The following is a 15,204-nucleotide window of genomic DNA, read 5'->3' as shown; positions in this document are numbered from 1 at the left end:
GCTAGCTCCGGGTGGTTTGAGAGGCTCAGCAGGCTGTCTACTCGCTGTGCACCCGCCAGTGGCTGGGCCAGGGCGGGGCAAGGGAGGGCGGGGAGAAGGCTGGGGAGGAGAGGGCCTGGGAGCCAGCCAGCCCCCCCACCCACCGCCCGCACACACAGGCGCACGCACCACACAAGCACCCCATTGCACCAGCTCCTTTCCCCTCCTTGGCTCCTTTCCTCCCAGGCCTGTGTCTACCTCCCTCCTCCCTTTTACTATTTCTGGTCTCAAGCTTTCTCTCTGCCTCTTTCAACATCTGCCCTTCCCTCTTCCTCATCCCCTCACTCCCTTCTGAGGTGCTCTCTCCCTCAGGTGGCGCCTCCCTCCACAGCCCCCACCCCCCAAACGTGTGTGTGAAAGCGCACACACACACTTCGTCATTTACACTGTATCTCCACTGCACCTTCACCGTGTTTAGATGTGCCAGTGCTGACCATTGTGTCAGAACTGTCTGCCGTTTCCAGTGCAGCCCCGTGCTGCACGGGCCCGTGGCCTAGGAGCCGTGGGCTGTCCCGCACCCCCCAGGTGTGCAGTGGGCTGTGCCATCTGGGTGTGTGGAGTGAGATTCGCACAACGGCAAAATTACCATGCATTTCTCAGAATTTATCCCTGCTAACGTGATGAGTGACTCAGGCGAGCTTCAAGATGCATGTGTGAAACGGCGCGGTTACCCCTGGCATTCTTCTCCCACCAGCGGAAAGGCCACGAGCCTTCCACAAACAGGAAAAGATAAGGAAACAGACAGGTGCCTTCTCCTGCCCTGAACCATTCAAGACACACGAACAGACAAGACAACCCAACCCGAAGGAAACCACTGAAGGCAAAGACGACTTTGGATTCCAGGGATTCGCACTGAAGAGAGCAGATAAATCCTCAGCCACAATAATCACAGGTAATTAAGGCCTTTCAAAATCAAAGTAGAAAGAATGAAGAGGGCAAAAAATATTTTCCTATTAATTCATAGTACTGTTAAAAATCCCTCCACAGTGAATATATTCTGGCAGCTTTCTGAGTTAAGAAAACAAGGTTTAGTTGGGATAAACAACAGCTAAAATTTGGTATAAATAAGTTATCTATACCTTTTCTCCGTGGACTTCTTTAATTTCAACCTGCTCTGTCTCTTTCAATAGGTTTACTCTGGCATCTTCTAATGCTTTTATTTCCTCTTTTAATTCTGATGCTTGATTAAAATCCTGTAAGGCAACGCAATTTTCCAGCGCTTCTTTTGCCTCAATAAGTTTAACTTTTATTTCAGCCATCTAGGAAAGATATACATGGAAAGAAAGACATAAACAAACAAAACTGTCAATGCGAAAACCTGCAGCAAACTGGGGAGTACAGCTGGACATCTCAGCGTCCCAGAGGCCCATCCGTCGGGCACAGACAAAGCCGTGGTCTTCCCGAACAGAGGCCTGCTGGTCTTCCAGACCGGCGTAGTCTGGTACCGTTTCAGATACTCTCCCAGTTTACCAGTTAACCAGCGATCTGACCCTACGAGGACAACTCTGAACGTGTACAGCAAGAGGAAATACACGACTTGGATGGCCACACGAGATTCAGGTATTTCTTCAATTCAGAAGAGACCTACCTTGAGTTCTCTCTTTCTTGCATCAGCTGGGTCATTCTGAACAGCCTCAGTAACAATGGGTGCCCGAAGCTCTGAAATAATTTCTGAAACCTGATGAGTAAAGTTACAGTTCAGAGTACACCCTTTAGTACATGTTCTAGTGACATCAAACTGCTACATCAAACTCCAACTAGCATCCACGATCTCATGAAAAATAGAGCAACATATACAAGTGAAAAGGGTACACATTCTCTTTGCTAGACGATTTTAGACAAAACATGACCAAACAATGTATCTTGACTAAGAACCCTAAGATTATGGGAAGAGAGCAGGCACATAGATACTGAAGAAAAGTTTTCTTCTCTGCCTAAAATCTGTCCCTCCCTCCCTTGTTCAGATCCATGGCAGCCAAACATAAGGGACACAACACTCATTCTTTGTTCCTTTGGACACACAATGCATACATAATGGCAGCACAATGAAGACCTTCCTTTCAGAGCCACTAGAGCAGGCAGATTCCAGAAAAGGCTGCACCCCAAAGGAGGGTGCTCACGCAGACACTGGCTGGATAACCACGCATGGGGAAGGCTGAAGAAGGGGGTTATGGGTAAGTGTGTGTACACAAGGAGGGACTGGAAAAGACAACCTGTGGATTAACTTACAACAACCCTGCGATGGTATGGTTTTATGAAAAGTAATGACACAGGTCTGTCTTTTCTGAGTACCCCAGAGAGAATAACACTTGGCGGCAGTAATATTATAGTACATTTACTTCTGTATTTACAAAGCAGTTTATGAACATTATTCCATTGAACAATGAAAGGTAGGTTTTATTGCTACTCTTATTTTGCAGACATGTAAAAAAAAATCAGAATTAAATAACTTGCCCCAAATCACAAAGCCATAAAGTGCCAAAGGGGATTTGAACCCAGGTATGTGTGACTTCAGCCAGGCCTCACTCTGCTGACCAATGCCTGCTGTCACCTCTCCCCTAACCTGCTCCATTTCCAACTGATACAACAGTAAGTATGCCAAGAGTAGATGATTCATTTTTTTTTTTAAGAGAGGGAAGAGGGGGGAGAGAGAAACATCAATGTGCAGTTGCTGAGAGCCGTGGCCTGCAACCCAGGGATGTGCCCTGGCTGGGAATCGAACCTGCGACACTTTTGATTCCCAGCCTGCGCTCAATCCACTGAGCTACGCCAGCCAGGGCAGCTGATTCTTTTTTAATCATAGGAACAACATATTATCCTGTCAATTGAGTTTATTCTTTTTTAATAGTTTATTTTTTATTAAATTTTGTTTTCCACCCACCCACTCCCTCCTGCAGTCACCACACTGTTGTCCACACCCATGAGTTCTCAGGAGGAGATGTTTTTTGGAATGTGTGTGCACGTGAGAGATTTGAATTTAAGTTTAACAACTTGATAGAGAGACAAAATTAAAACAAAGGCAGTTAAAGATAAAGCGAAAAGTACTGAAAAGAAACGGAGACAATCCTCACTCACTGACCGACGATGAAGAAAATTACTCACAATCTGCGTTCTCTTATTATCGTCCACCACAATGTGGAGCAGCCTCTCCACGAGACAGGAAACCAGGGGCATCGGGGTGGTGGGCAGGGTGAGAACCTCCTGCAGGATGGCCAGCAGTCGCTTCCTGCGTGCAGAACAAACCGTCTTAACCAGGACATGGCAGGGGAAGCACACGTTAGCTCTAGCATGTCACCTGTCCCGCAGACAAAACACGTTTGTCTCTGTTCTTTGTTTTTACATTTATCACTTTAGGTGCAAAAATGTGTGTATAGATTTTAGATCAAAAATTCATGTTCTGGAAAAAAATAATTTTTATAAATCATCTTACAATCTTTCAGAAATTAACACGACGAAGTGACAAAATATCGGAAGTGAATCAAATGTCTTAGATAGTATTACTAGCCCTCTGTCATAAAGATAGATTTTTAAGCATAAACCTGCAATTTCATTGATTTGTTATGAAGAAAATGAATTAAAACCTCATATATTTTATATTTTATTCACACACACATACATATGGGAAAGAAGAGAGGAAAGGGTATATTTTCTGTTATATATTATACACATAAGAAGAAAGAGAATACTTTTTATAACATGTTAGAAAGCTATGCTGGTTTGCAATTGTGAGTATGCAAAACAGAGTTTATTCTTGTATGACTTATTATTGTATTATTTTCCCCGCAAACCTCTTGCCCATCCCTGTATATTTAATTATATGGTAACGAGACTGTATTTCAATACAGGATTAGAAGAACAAATTAGAACTAAGGTTAACATTCAGACATACCTTCCTCCTTCCTCGTTGGTATCCAAACACTTGATAATGAGAATCAATTGCTGGCCTATGAACTCTTTTGTCATCAAATGTCCAAAGAAGGCAAAATCATTTCTCTGTTCATCATTAACAGCTGGAATGCTCTGAATATAACTAAAACAAGAAGAATTAATGAAGTGTAGAATGTGTTCAGAAACCTTAAACAGCTCCCTGTTAGGTCAGGAAAGGTTTTTTCTCTCTTCAGTTCACATTAATATAAATACATGGATGTTTATACCACATGACACTAATTTGGTCTATAAGAGTAAATTCTCCACTATTGTCATGAACTTTTCTGTAAAGAAACCTACTGACTTAAGTCAAAAGAATTTGGCAAATGTATTTTCATTGAAGATTCAAATTTCCTATGGGAAACCTTCAAGAGGTACATACCTATATCTTTCAAACTGATAATTATTTCTTTGTCACTAGTATTCTTATATTTCTTTATTTTTCTATTCAAGTTGATATTCAATATTCCTTAATATTAGTATATGTCACTAGTATTCTCAATTATAAAGTTCTGAATCTCTTCTCCAAAATCCAATTTCATAAAGAGCTAGTTTTCCATCATCATCCCTAATTAACCATCATTTTGTTTAAAATAATAGTAGTGCCCTGGCCGGGTGGCCCAGTTAATTGGAGCATCAACCCAGCCATACACCAAGAGGTAGTGGGTTTGATTGCCAGTCAGGGCACATGTTTAGGCTGTGGGTTCAATTCCCGGTCAGGACACATACAAGGAGGCAACAGATCAGTATTTCTCTGTCACATCAATGTTGCTCTTTCACACTGATGTTTCTGTGTGTCTCTCCTCCTTCCTTCCTTCCTTCCTTCCTCTCTCTCTAAAATCAACATATCCTAGGGTGAGGACTAAAAACTTAAAAATTTTAAAATAAGCCCTAGCTGGCGTAGCTCAGTGGATTGAGCGTGGGCTGCGAACCAAAGTGTCGCAGGTTCAATTCCCAGCCAGGGTATATGCCTGGGTTGCAGGCCATGACCCCCAGCAACTGCACATTGATGTTTCTCTCTATCTCCCTCCCTTCCCTCTCTAAAAATAAATAAATAAAATCTTTTAAAAAAATTTTATATAGTAGAAATAATAGGAATTACACAAGTAATCCACGAATACAATGACCTTTAAAAACACATGAAAACATAGACCACTTCATGATTTTGCATTGTCCTTGTTTAGGGGCCCTACTAATCTTTGTATTGTTCTTATTTTAGGGTAAGTACTACTGAACAGCACCTAAACTGTCCTTGTACTCCTACTATCACCGCCCAAATTAAAACGTTTCACAGTCCTCACCTGGAAAATATTCAATAGCCTACGGAAGATCCCCCTTTTGTGAATGCATGTGATAGGGGAGCTACTTAAAAGAAGAATTAAGACTTGAAGTACAAACAACTAAGTGCCTTTGGGTTGGAGTATGAAAAACAACAATCAGGATGAAAAATGTCATTTTTAAAATGTCAACAAGAACCAAGCTACAGAAACTGCAGAATTACGCACGATGAATGAATTCATTCATCTCATAAACTTCTGGTCATGAGATTAGGCCCTTTAAGGGCACCAGCGACCCTTTGGGCTCTAGCAGGAAACCAAAGGAAAGCTACAAAACGAATTTTTATCAAAATCAACAGATCAGTGGAGCCACTAATTTCTAATAGGCTAAAAATCTCTCATTCATCTCCGAATCCCTTCGTACTTTACCCCAGCTTTAGCATAATGCATAGCATCAAAGAGTAGTTTTTTTTCATTAATATGTAACAAATCCTGAGCTGTATAAATGTAACTTAAAAGGGAACCACCAATTTTAATCACCATAAAATCATCTTTTTAACCAATTTAAAAGATATTCATTATAATGAAGTGATCACTCATTTAATATCCCTGATTCTTCAGATAACAGGAAATTGTTTCGTATCAGAATTCTGAGTCACTAACTCTTCCCACTACAAAATGCATAAAAATACATTTTTGAGATTATCATGAAAGAATTTTTCCCTTTAATTTTGTTTCTTATCTGAGTAGGACAATCCTATCTAGTAACATTGCTCCCAAAAGAAAATCATTCTATTTCTTAAGTATTCTTTAAATAATAATTAAAATACAAACCTTTTAAGTTTTCCTCTCTATAAGTGAAAAAAAAAACAAGTCAACTGAAGTTATTTCAAAACTCACAGATTTAAGTGACAAAAGAAATATAAGAATAAGAAACTCTTTATGTCAATATTAGCTAAGAAGGAACCAATTTGTGAAGTGGTCCCTGAGGAGAGGTCTCCCCTCTATGTTATTTAAACATTTAACATACCCTCATATTTTTATATCTTCTCTATCTTCTATGAGCATTTATCACTTTTACACTAATACATATTACTAAGCATTATATCAAATTCATTCTTTGAAAATATTTCAACATGATCCAAACAGCATGATAATGAACACTCTAATTAAGTGTTAAAACCTGAAATAATTACCATTAAAACACTCAGTAGATTCACACACGCTTTTCACGATGTTATTATGACCTTAAGCTATGAGTTTCCATATTCACTCACGGTTAAGAAATTTACCCTGGATTTAATATTTTGCATACAAAATTCAAATGCATTTATAGCTTTGCTCCCTAACTTACATGTGAAACTCTGATAAGCAAAATCAGAATAGTATATTTCCTACAAAGGAAATTCAGGACCATAATTCATATTATAGGCAAGCTTTTATAAATACACCAAAAGCAGAATTAAAAATTGACACGCTAATTATCTATTGTAATGTATATAATCTTTGGCCCAGCAATTCCACTTCTGGGAATCAACCCCACAAAATCCCAAACATACAAAAAAAAGTACAAGAAAGTTGCACACCTTTAATATCAGTGAAAACTGTAAACAAAATACCCATCCACAGAGGAGTAAATTAAATGATACCACCACACTATGGAATAATATGCTGTTGTTAAGGCTGTGACAGATTTATATACACCAACACATAATGATCTCAAACATCAGTAGTTATTTAAAAAAAGATATATATAGTGCGCTACATTTGAAAAAGCATCTTTGCATTTATTACATGTATATGTAAATGTACAGGAAGGTATGAAAGTATACACCCCAAACTGTTTAGCTGTTAACTCCAAGGAAATCAATGAAATCGAGGAATTAGAAGATAAAAGAGGGAATTCACATTTTTATTCTATATACATCTGTATTGGAATTTTGACAAGAATGCATTTGTGTTTCACTTACATAATCTTAAAGTGAAATAGGTAAAAATTAGAGTAATTCAAGCAACTGTTTTTAAACGTCAAGTTTGAAAAAAATTTTAAACAACAAAAAGCCAAATAGTATCATTAATTAAATATCTTTAATTAAAACTAGAACTGGCCACCACGCCCACCCTGTCCACTGGAAAACTGTGGCCCACGCACCAGATCCAGCCTACTGCTTGTGTCTCTGCAGCTGGCAGGCTAAGATTTAAACATTTTTAAATAGTAGTTTAAAATAAATACCTATATAAGAAATATTTACGTGTGTAAATATACACATGTGAAAAACAAAATTCAAATTTTAGCGTCAATAAAAGTCTTACCAACAGTCACACTTAGCATTACCTATTGCCGTTGGCTATTTTTGCACTGCCACAGGAGAACTGCTTCATTGTGACAAAGACGTACAGCCGGCATACTCTAAAATGTTTGCTATCTGGCACTTAGAAAAAGTTTGCCAACCACTTTCAGAGTAAGACATCAACTTTATGGAGAAATGTTTGACAGCTTTCAGGAAATGTCCCTAAACATACTGACTTTACTCTTCCTTCAGAAAGACTCAATGCACATACACCTAGTTATCTCTGCCTGTGCAAAAACACGGTTTTCAACTTATTCCCAAACAGGCCTGTCTTTGAGGGAGGAGGCTGGGAGACCAACACAGGGAGCAACCCAAGTACATTCCAAACCGAAGCAAAAAATTGTACCTCAGTAAATACTCGGCATACACCACCGGCTCTGGCAAAATCTGCTCTAAAAATTCTTCGCCTTCATCTCCTTTTGACTTCAAATATTCACAAAGGGCACGCCAGTACAAAGCGATTTCAGGAGTCAGTGTTTCCATTGGAATCAACTTCCTTCATTTTAAAGGGAGAAAAAAGGAGAAAGCATGATCTTAATAATGCAGTTGAAAATTTGAACTAAACAAAAATGGAAATGAGAAGCAAACTAGATTTGTAACCACCAATCTTTTAAAAAGTGCAAAGTCATTAGTTATCCACAAAAAAAGAATGGAACAAATTTAGACCAAAAAAATTAATCAAAGGAGCAAACATACTACAGGGATGCATGCTGTTGTACTTTCCACGGTAAGCTAATGCAAAAATCAAAGTAACAAAGTTTTTTTTAAAAATACAGCTAAAATTGTCTACGTAAAGAACTGAGTTCTTACACAAGGGAGAAAAGAGAAAAAATGCCATCTACCTGAGTAAAAAACAAAAAAAGAGGGGCAGATAAAAAGTACTGATACAATCTAAAGGAATGGGAGAAGAAAACTAACTTTTATTACAGAAGCTCATCAGTATCACATTGCAATACAACTCCAATTATAATGAATACCTTACATACCCGTCATTGTTATTTTTACAGATCTCTGTCAGCTCACTGAGAGGAGTCACTGAAAACAAGGCGTTGAGAACAGACACCGCCACTTCCGAAGAGTTCTCCACGTCCAGCCGATGCAGCAGCTCCAATATGTTTCCTTCGGTAAAGCGCAGCCAGCCCTGGAGGAGATGCTTCTGCGTTGCCTGCTTCACCGCTTCTGTTGAGTCATTGAAACGCAGGTCAGCAGAGGCTTGCTCTAGCGCCCACTTCCTGTGTTTTGTCTATTTTCATTAATCTACCAGGTCAGTCTTAACATAAAGTTGACTTTTACAATAGAAATGGAAAGAGCCTAAGAGGCAGAACAAAGCATACTAACGAAATAACAGAAGCACAATGATATTGCAGAAATCACTATGATGCTCACTTCCAAATAAAAATGAAAAAGGTCAGAAGTAAACACACAGCCACTACCGCAACCTTGCATTTCTCCGCGAGGTTCAGCGAGCTTCGGGTCTCAGTCTAGACTGCATAAGGCCTGCTATTTCCCTTGTCGACCAAGTTCATCTATTACACGTGATGCTATTTGTACTAGTGATTCACGCAAGCATTTATGACTGAACGAACCTTATCCTTAGTTTTCAGTCTTCCTACCCATTAATCCTGTGACAACTAATGCTCTCAAACTGAGTTTTTCTTGCTACAGAAAAATTAAGCCATTTTAGCCTTCTCATAGGGACTGGAAATTTAAACTAGGTCAGGGGTGTCAAACTCATTTTCACCAGGGGCCACATCAGTCTTGCAGTTGCCTTCAAAGGGCCAAATGTAACTTTAGGACTGTGTACATGTAACTAACTACTCCTTTTAACAGTTAACCAAGACCTCGGTGCTGCCACCTGATAGAAACAAGGTACCAGGCTGGATAAAAGGTGGAGGGCCAGATTCGGCCAGCATGCCTTGTGTTTGCCAGCTGTAAACTAGATCATTCCTCATCATTCTTGTAAGCAGATGCTCTAGTTTTCACATAAGAGGAAAAAAGCTAAAAAAATTATACTAGTGTGGCCATTCCTGATTGCTGTTTCCAACACACAAAACATATTCATAGCAAGATATACAAGGGGAGGACCCAAAAAACCAGAATTTATTTATAAAAAATCCTGTATTTATTTATTCTTACATATTTAAACTTTAGCCACCTTCAAAGTACTCTCCTTTTGCTACAATACACCCATCGAGATATTTTTTCCGCTGCTCAAAACAGTTTTGAAACTTGTCAATTTTGATGCCTCTTAATGCTTCTGCCTTTTTTTTGTTTCACCTCTTCCACATTGGCAAAATGTTTCCCTTTGAGGCCTTTTTTCACCCGGGGAAACAAAAAAGAGTCGCTAGGGATGAGATCAGGTCAATAGGGAGGGTGGAGCACAGTGGTCATGCTGTTTTTTGGTCAAAAACTGCTCAACATTCAGCGTGGTATGGGCAGGTGTGCTCCTAAATCACCCATCACAAAATGGGCAAATGCATTGGAACGGTCTTCAGGAAAAAAAAAAACAATTCACTAAAGCTGAACACAACCTCTCACAACAACGCCAGCTGGTACACTGATACAGGTGGGTTCCTAGAACACTCTCCCAGTGGGGGAAGCCTGTACAACAAAGGCCTCGTCCTCCAGAAGATAATTCCGGTTTTTGGGGAAATCCCCCTACACAATAGATAGCATTTTAATAAAAGAGAGTGCTAAGAAAGAGACTGTGCCCTACTTCTAATATAAATTAGCTCTATAGCTGTAAGCTACGGTTTCTCCATTTGTAAAACTCAGGAGAATTGAAGCAAACTCTGCTCCTTCTAAGAATAAAAATCTTTAACTTTAGGAAACGTTTTTCTATACACTACACCAAGATGAATTTCTACTGGCTGTCGAAATAATAGGCTCACTTGACTTAATTTAGGACACCTGTTTCCTAAATCTTTTCACGTCTGAGCTCAAAATTGATGAAAGTTTTGTACATAAAGTTGTCTGTCTTACCTGATCTGTCATTCAGACCTTGTTGAAGGAGCATTACTCTCTGAGCAATGGACATAGTTCTCATATGAACCTTTTCAGCTAAAACCTTAAAGAGATGATAATAATAAAAAAAGATGGGCATTAAACTCAACATAGTTTACATATTTCATAACTAGTACTATCTCCTTCCCCTAAGAAAATTACCCAGAATCTCCAAAAACTTAATATCCGATAACATATTCAATGACCTATACTCTCCATATGTACAAATCCCAATTAATGAAATCATTATTATTTCCCAAATATTTTTATTTTATTTTATTTTATTTATTTATTTTTAGAGAGGGAAGGGAGGGAAATAGAGAGAAACATCAATGTGCAGTTGCTGGGGGCCATGGCCTGCAACCCAGGCATGTACCCTGCCTGGGAATTGAACCTGCGACACTCTGGTTCACAGCCCGCGCTCAATCCACTGAGCTATGCCAGCCAGGTATTTCCCAAATATTTTTAAAACATATTTTAAGAATATGGCTTTTTGACTTTAAAGGATATACCTACACAAAATACTGAACTTATTTACCTGGTAAGCCTGCTTTCTGACGGCTACTTTCACGTCCCTGGTGCGCCCTACGATTTTTGACAAGGTCCTTGCTGATGGCACAATACAGGATAACACTGCCCGCCTGACTTCCGGATTTGAGTCATTTTCAATCATAGTAGCATACGCTAGAAACAGAGCAACATATTATACACACTGAAGAAACATTAATTCTTCAACCACAGTCATAAGATAGCCCACAATGTGATATTTAAGAGCATCTTTAAAAGGATTTAAAAGGTATCATTTTTGGTCTTACACATTAATTGTAGCTGAAGATTTTTTTTCTGCCAACTTCACTTAAAAAGGACAGCATGGGAAATTATTACATGGACTGGGCATGAAGGCTGAAACAAAAACCAAAAGCACTAAAGATCATTGAATGCTCATCACTAAACTATGTGTCTGCTACTCTTCAAAATTTAAAAGAATGTGGCAGGCAGTTTATTTTTATACTGATATGGCTTTAAAAAGGGCTCATTACTATTTTGATTTACAATGACTTCTAAAAAAATAATTTCTGGTTTTGCTGAAATAAAATCCATTCCCGTATGTTTAAATGTTTATTCACCTTTACTTCTCAAACTTCTCCTAGTTTCATAAACAAACACATGTTGACTAGTAAACACATGCTTTCTACATTATTATTATATGCATCATTTAACACCAAAAAATATCAACTACCACCAGTTACCAAAACTGATTATAAAGTTAGTAATAGGAAGAAAGAGAAAAATGAACAGAAGCATACCCCAAATATACTAAGGCTATCTTTATGAGCCCAGAGGTAAAGAAAAAAGTGCAAATGATAAAGAGATTGATAATTTTGACATTAGGGATTCTGTCCAACGAAACACCCCAAAAGTTGAAACAATAAGCCATCTAAAATAGGAAAAGATCTACAATTCACATAACCCAAGAATTTCTTTTCATTATAAAGAACCCCAATAAATCAGTAAGATAAACCAACAGAAAAATGGGCAGAACACATTAACAAGCATTATATAATAGAAGAGATATAACTGGCTGTTAATATCCAAAAGATGCATAATAATGACATATGTCATACAACCAGATAAACAAAAAATTTAAAATCTGACAATACCAAACGTTGGAGAGGATATGGATCAATGAAGACTTGTATGCATCTCCCCCGCCCCAATACTCACCCAAGGACATATATTCATCAATTTTTAGACAGAGAGGCAGAGAGGGAGGGGGAGGGAGAGAAACATCCACTGCCTCCCATATGCTCCCCCACCAGGGACTGAACCCACAACCTCAGCATGTGCCTTGATTGGGAATCCAACTCACGACCTTTTGGTGCAACAGACGACACTCCAGCCACTGAGCCACACAGGCCAGGGCTACTTGTATGCACTTTTATTGGAAATATTAATTGTATCTTACCTAATGAAACTGAATGCACATGGAAAACCTTTAACCTATGCACCAGGAGCTATTTATAAGTTCATAGAAACAACATTGTTTTTTAAGAGCAAAACACCTGAAAACAACTAGAAGGTCCATAAGTATTAGAAATAAATTGCATTATGTTCGTAAGACAGAATGCTACAAAACAGCAAATAAACAGATTAATATAGATGAATGTTACAGTTAGAAATAATGCTGAGAGCCCAGAAAAATATAGTATAACCCATATAGCATGCAAAATGATATGCAAACCTTAACATTAGAGATACACACATGTAGTTAATTGTTTAAACAAAAAGATAAGAGAAGTCACCCGAAATCATTATCTCTGTAAGAGAATGATGTAACTGGGGTGGGACCTAAGGCTCCGAAGTCACTGATGAGGCTCTATTTTTGACACTTGGGTGGTGTCTCCTTGGGTTTTTTAAAAATCATATCTATATACTTTCATATATATAGTTCATAATAAAAAATTCACCTACTGACAAGTTAACCCAGTCACCAAAACTGAAATAGCATTTAGGCAGCTACACATACCATTAGACACTGAGCACTCATCATCTTTGGGGTCCTGAAGTCGTGAAAGAGCCAGAACGGCCTGTAACCTCACATTTGGAATTTTATCTTTCAGTCTTATCAGCATGGCTTCCTTGATTTTATCAAACAAATCATCATCGATCTGGGCATTTTCTGGCATATTTCCCAAGAGCTTGTTTATGAGCTGGCACACTCTAAATCGAACCGCATTGCTGTTTGCTTCATGAGACTGAAATGGAAACAATCGAAATTTAGTTACATACCATTACTAAATAATAACATACTATTGGAATTCTATGCTACCTTGATCCACAGGCATACCAAAAATACATTATACAAAGCATGCTAAATATACATTACACAAAGACTCAAAATATAGAGTCTGAAGTGTTTGCTAAACTACAAGAGTGTATTTATTCCTCTTTGTAGAAACTCTTACTTTGCTCTTAAAACACAGAACTGACTTAAAACAAATGTATGAGACCTGGGTTAGAGAGGTCATTAAAAACTGAATGCTGGAGTTATTTTAAAAGTCCATCTTTTAATCTTAATAACAGTTCTCAAATTTCCTATAAAAAGCAGACATTTTCTCACTTACCAGCTATTTCAATCTCTGAAACACACAAACTCCCATGGCCCTTTTATTTTAGTACAGTAAAATTTTCTACAATTACCGCTCCAAAGTTCGAGTTGCCCTAATACCTTTAATAGAAAAGAAAACAAATAATCCAAAATGCCACCGCCTTCCTCTTCATCCTCCTCCTCCTCCTCATCGGACTGGTGAAATGACGTAACGAACTTCGCTGCAAACTCTATTACCCTCTCCACAACGGGCTCACGTTTGTAGACCACCATCGCATACTTAAGGTAATGCAGGAATTCCTCGTGAAAAACTGTTTTATCCTCCATCTGAAAGACACAAGAGACCCTTCTTCACAAGCTGCACTGACAAAATCCTTCTTTTCCCAGCGCGCCCCTAAGACCTATGAAAGCCTCCGCCGTAACTCAAACTGAAGTCATTGTATAGTAAACCCTGACCTATCCAAACCATCAAAAGGGAAATCTGCACAAATTTCTCTCCAGAGAGATTTCCTTCCCGCAGCGGGAAAACAACCGTGAATTTTGGCAATGAAACGATTCTCTTTTCCCCCCAACATCCCTAGATTCTCAATATGCCTTGGTACTAAGTTAGTAAATATACGCTCCATGAACCCAAGATCAGCAGTGGCTTTAATGTTTTATCATACTTAGCCTTACTATTGCACAGAAACTTCCTTTTGATATAACTTTCACATCCCGTCTCAGATCCTTCAAGTCCTATTACTTATGTTGACTTGCAATTTTTCTTGGACCTCGAGATAATTTATTCTTTCGAAATGCATTGTTCTATTCTTCCCACGGCTCCACGCAAGACAAACAAAACAAACAGAATAAGAAGAGCCAGGTCCTAATAATTCATTTGCTGTTTGGTGATTCGATTCAATTTAACCACGGGGAGCGGTTAGAGCAGGCTGACTGACAGTCGGCGTTTCCGACAGAACCGGAGGGACAGCCGCTGAAGCAGAGCACCCGAGATCCACCCCGAGGCCCAACAATGGGTGCCCGGTCGCCTTCGGAACTCGTACACTCCGTTCTCTCCAAGTGCACCGTCTACTAAGGAGTAACGGTCCGCGCCGGAGGCCGCTGTGGAGCGAGGGGTTGCCCGGAGATCTCCCTCCAAGTTGCCAGGTCGGGAGGTTTAAGGAGGTAGGGCTCGCGGGGCGACGAGTGTGGAGGGTCTCGGGAGGGCGAGGGGCAGCGGCGGCCAGAGGCTTCAGGATCCAGCGCGCTTACCGTGCGGTAGGTGCGGCTCAGCGCCACCACTAGCTTCGCCTGGTTCTGGCGCGCCTGTTGCGCCAGCTTGAAGGCCTCCTTAATCGGCAGCAGCTTCTTCTCTGCCCCCATGGTGGCGCGACTCCGCAGGGACGAGCCCTGCCTGCGATCGGCTGCAGCAGGACCAACACACAGACCACAAGGCTAACTTCCAGCCTCTCCAACTACGTTCAGCCGGCCACTAAGCGCCCAGGGCGTGGTTACCGCC

At 39.6% G+C, this 15,204-nt stretch overlaps 1 protein-coding gene and 1 pseudogene across 1 annotated transcript in view; both read right to left on the bottom strand.

The window, feature by feature from the left end:
- Positions 1-15,196, bottom strand: part of NCAPG (non-SMC condensin I complex subunit G) — a 34,616-nt gene extending 19,420 nt beyond the window's left edge. Inside the window, exons 1-11 of the mRNA XM_028505733.2 lie at positions 14,958-15,196; positions 13,827-14,033; positions 13,125-13,353; positions 11,136-11,281; positions 10,577-10,661; positions 8,581-8,773; positions 7,941-8,090; positions 3,929-4,069; positions 3,142-3,265; positions 1,628-1,717; positions 1,119-1,298 (exon numbers count right to left, since the gene is read on the bottom strand). Of these exons, the coding sequence (XP_028361534.1) occupies positions 1,119-1,298; positions 1,628-1,717; positions 3,142-3,265; positions 3,929-4,069; positions 7,941-8,090; positions 8,581-8,773; positions 10,577-10,661; positions 11,136-11,281; positions 13,125-13,353; positions 13,827-14,033; positions 14,958-15,068 (1,656 nt within the window). The 5' untranslated portion in view covers positions 15,069-15,196. The remainder of the gene's footprint in view (positions 1-1,118; positions 1,299-1,627; positions 1,718-3,141; positions 3,266-3,928; positions 4,070-7,940; positions 8,091-8,580; positions 8,774-10,576; positions 10,662-11,135; positions 11,282-13,124; positions 13,354-13,826; positions 14,034-14,957) is intronic.
- LOC114493622 lies at positions 5,108-5,207 on the bottom strand (annotated as a pseudogene).
- Positions 15,197-15,204: the final 8 nt, after the last annotated feature.

The sequence above is a fragment of the Phyllostomus discolor genome, chromosome 1, assembly GCF_004126475.2.
Source record: "Phyllostomus discolor isolate MPI-MPIP mPhyDis1 chromosome 1, mPhyDis1.pri.v3, whole genome shotgun sequence".
Taxonomy (NCBI): Eukaryota; Metazoa; Chordata; class Mammalia; order Chiroptera; family Phyllostomidae; genus Phyllostomus; species Phyllostomus discolor.
This window is presented reverse-complemented; position numbering and strand designations above follow the sequence as displayed.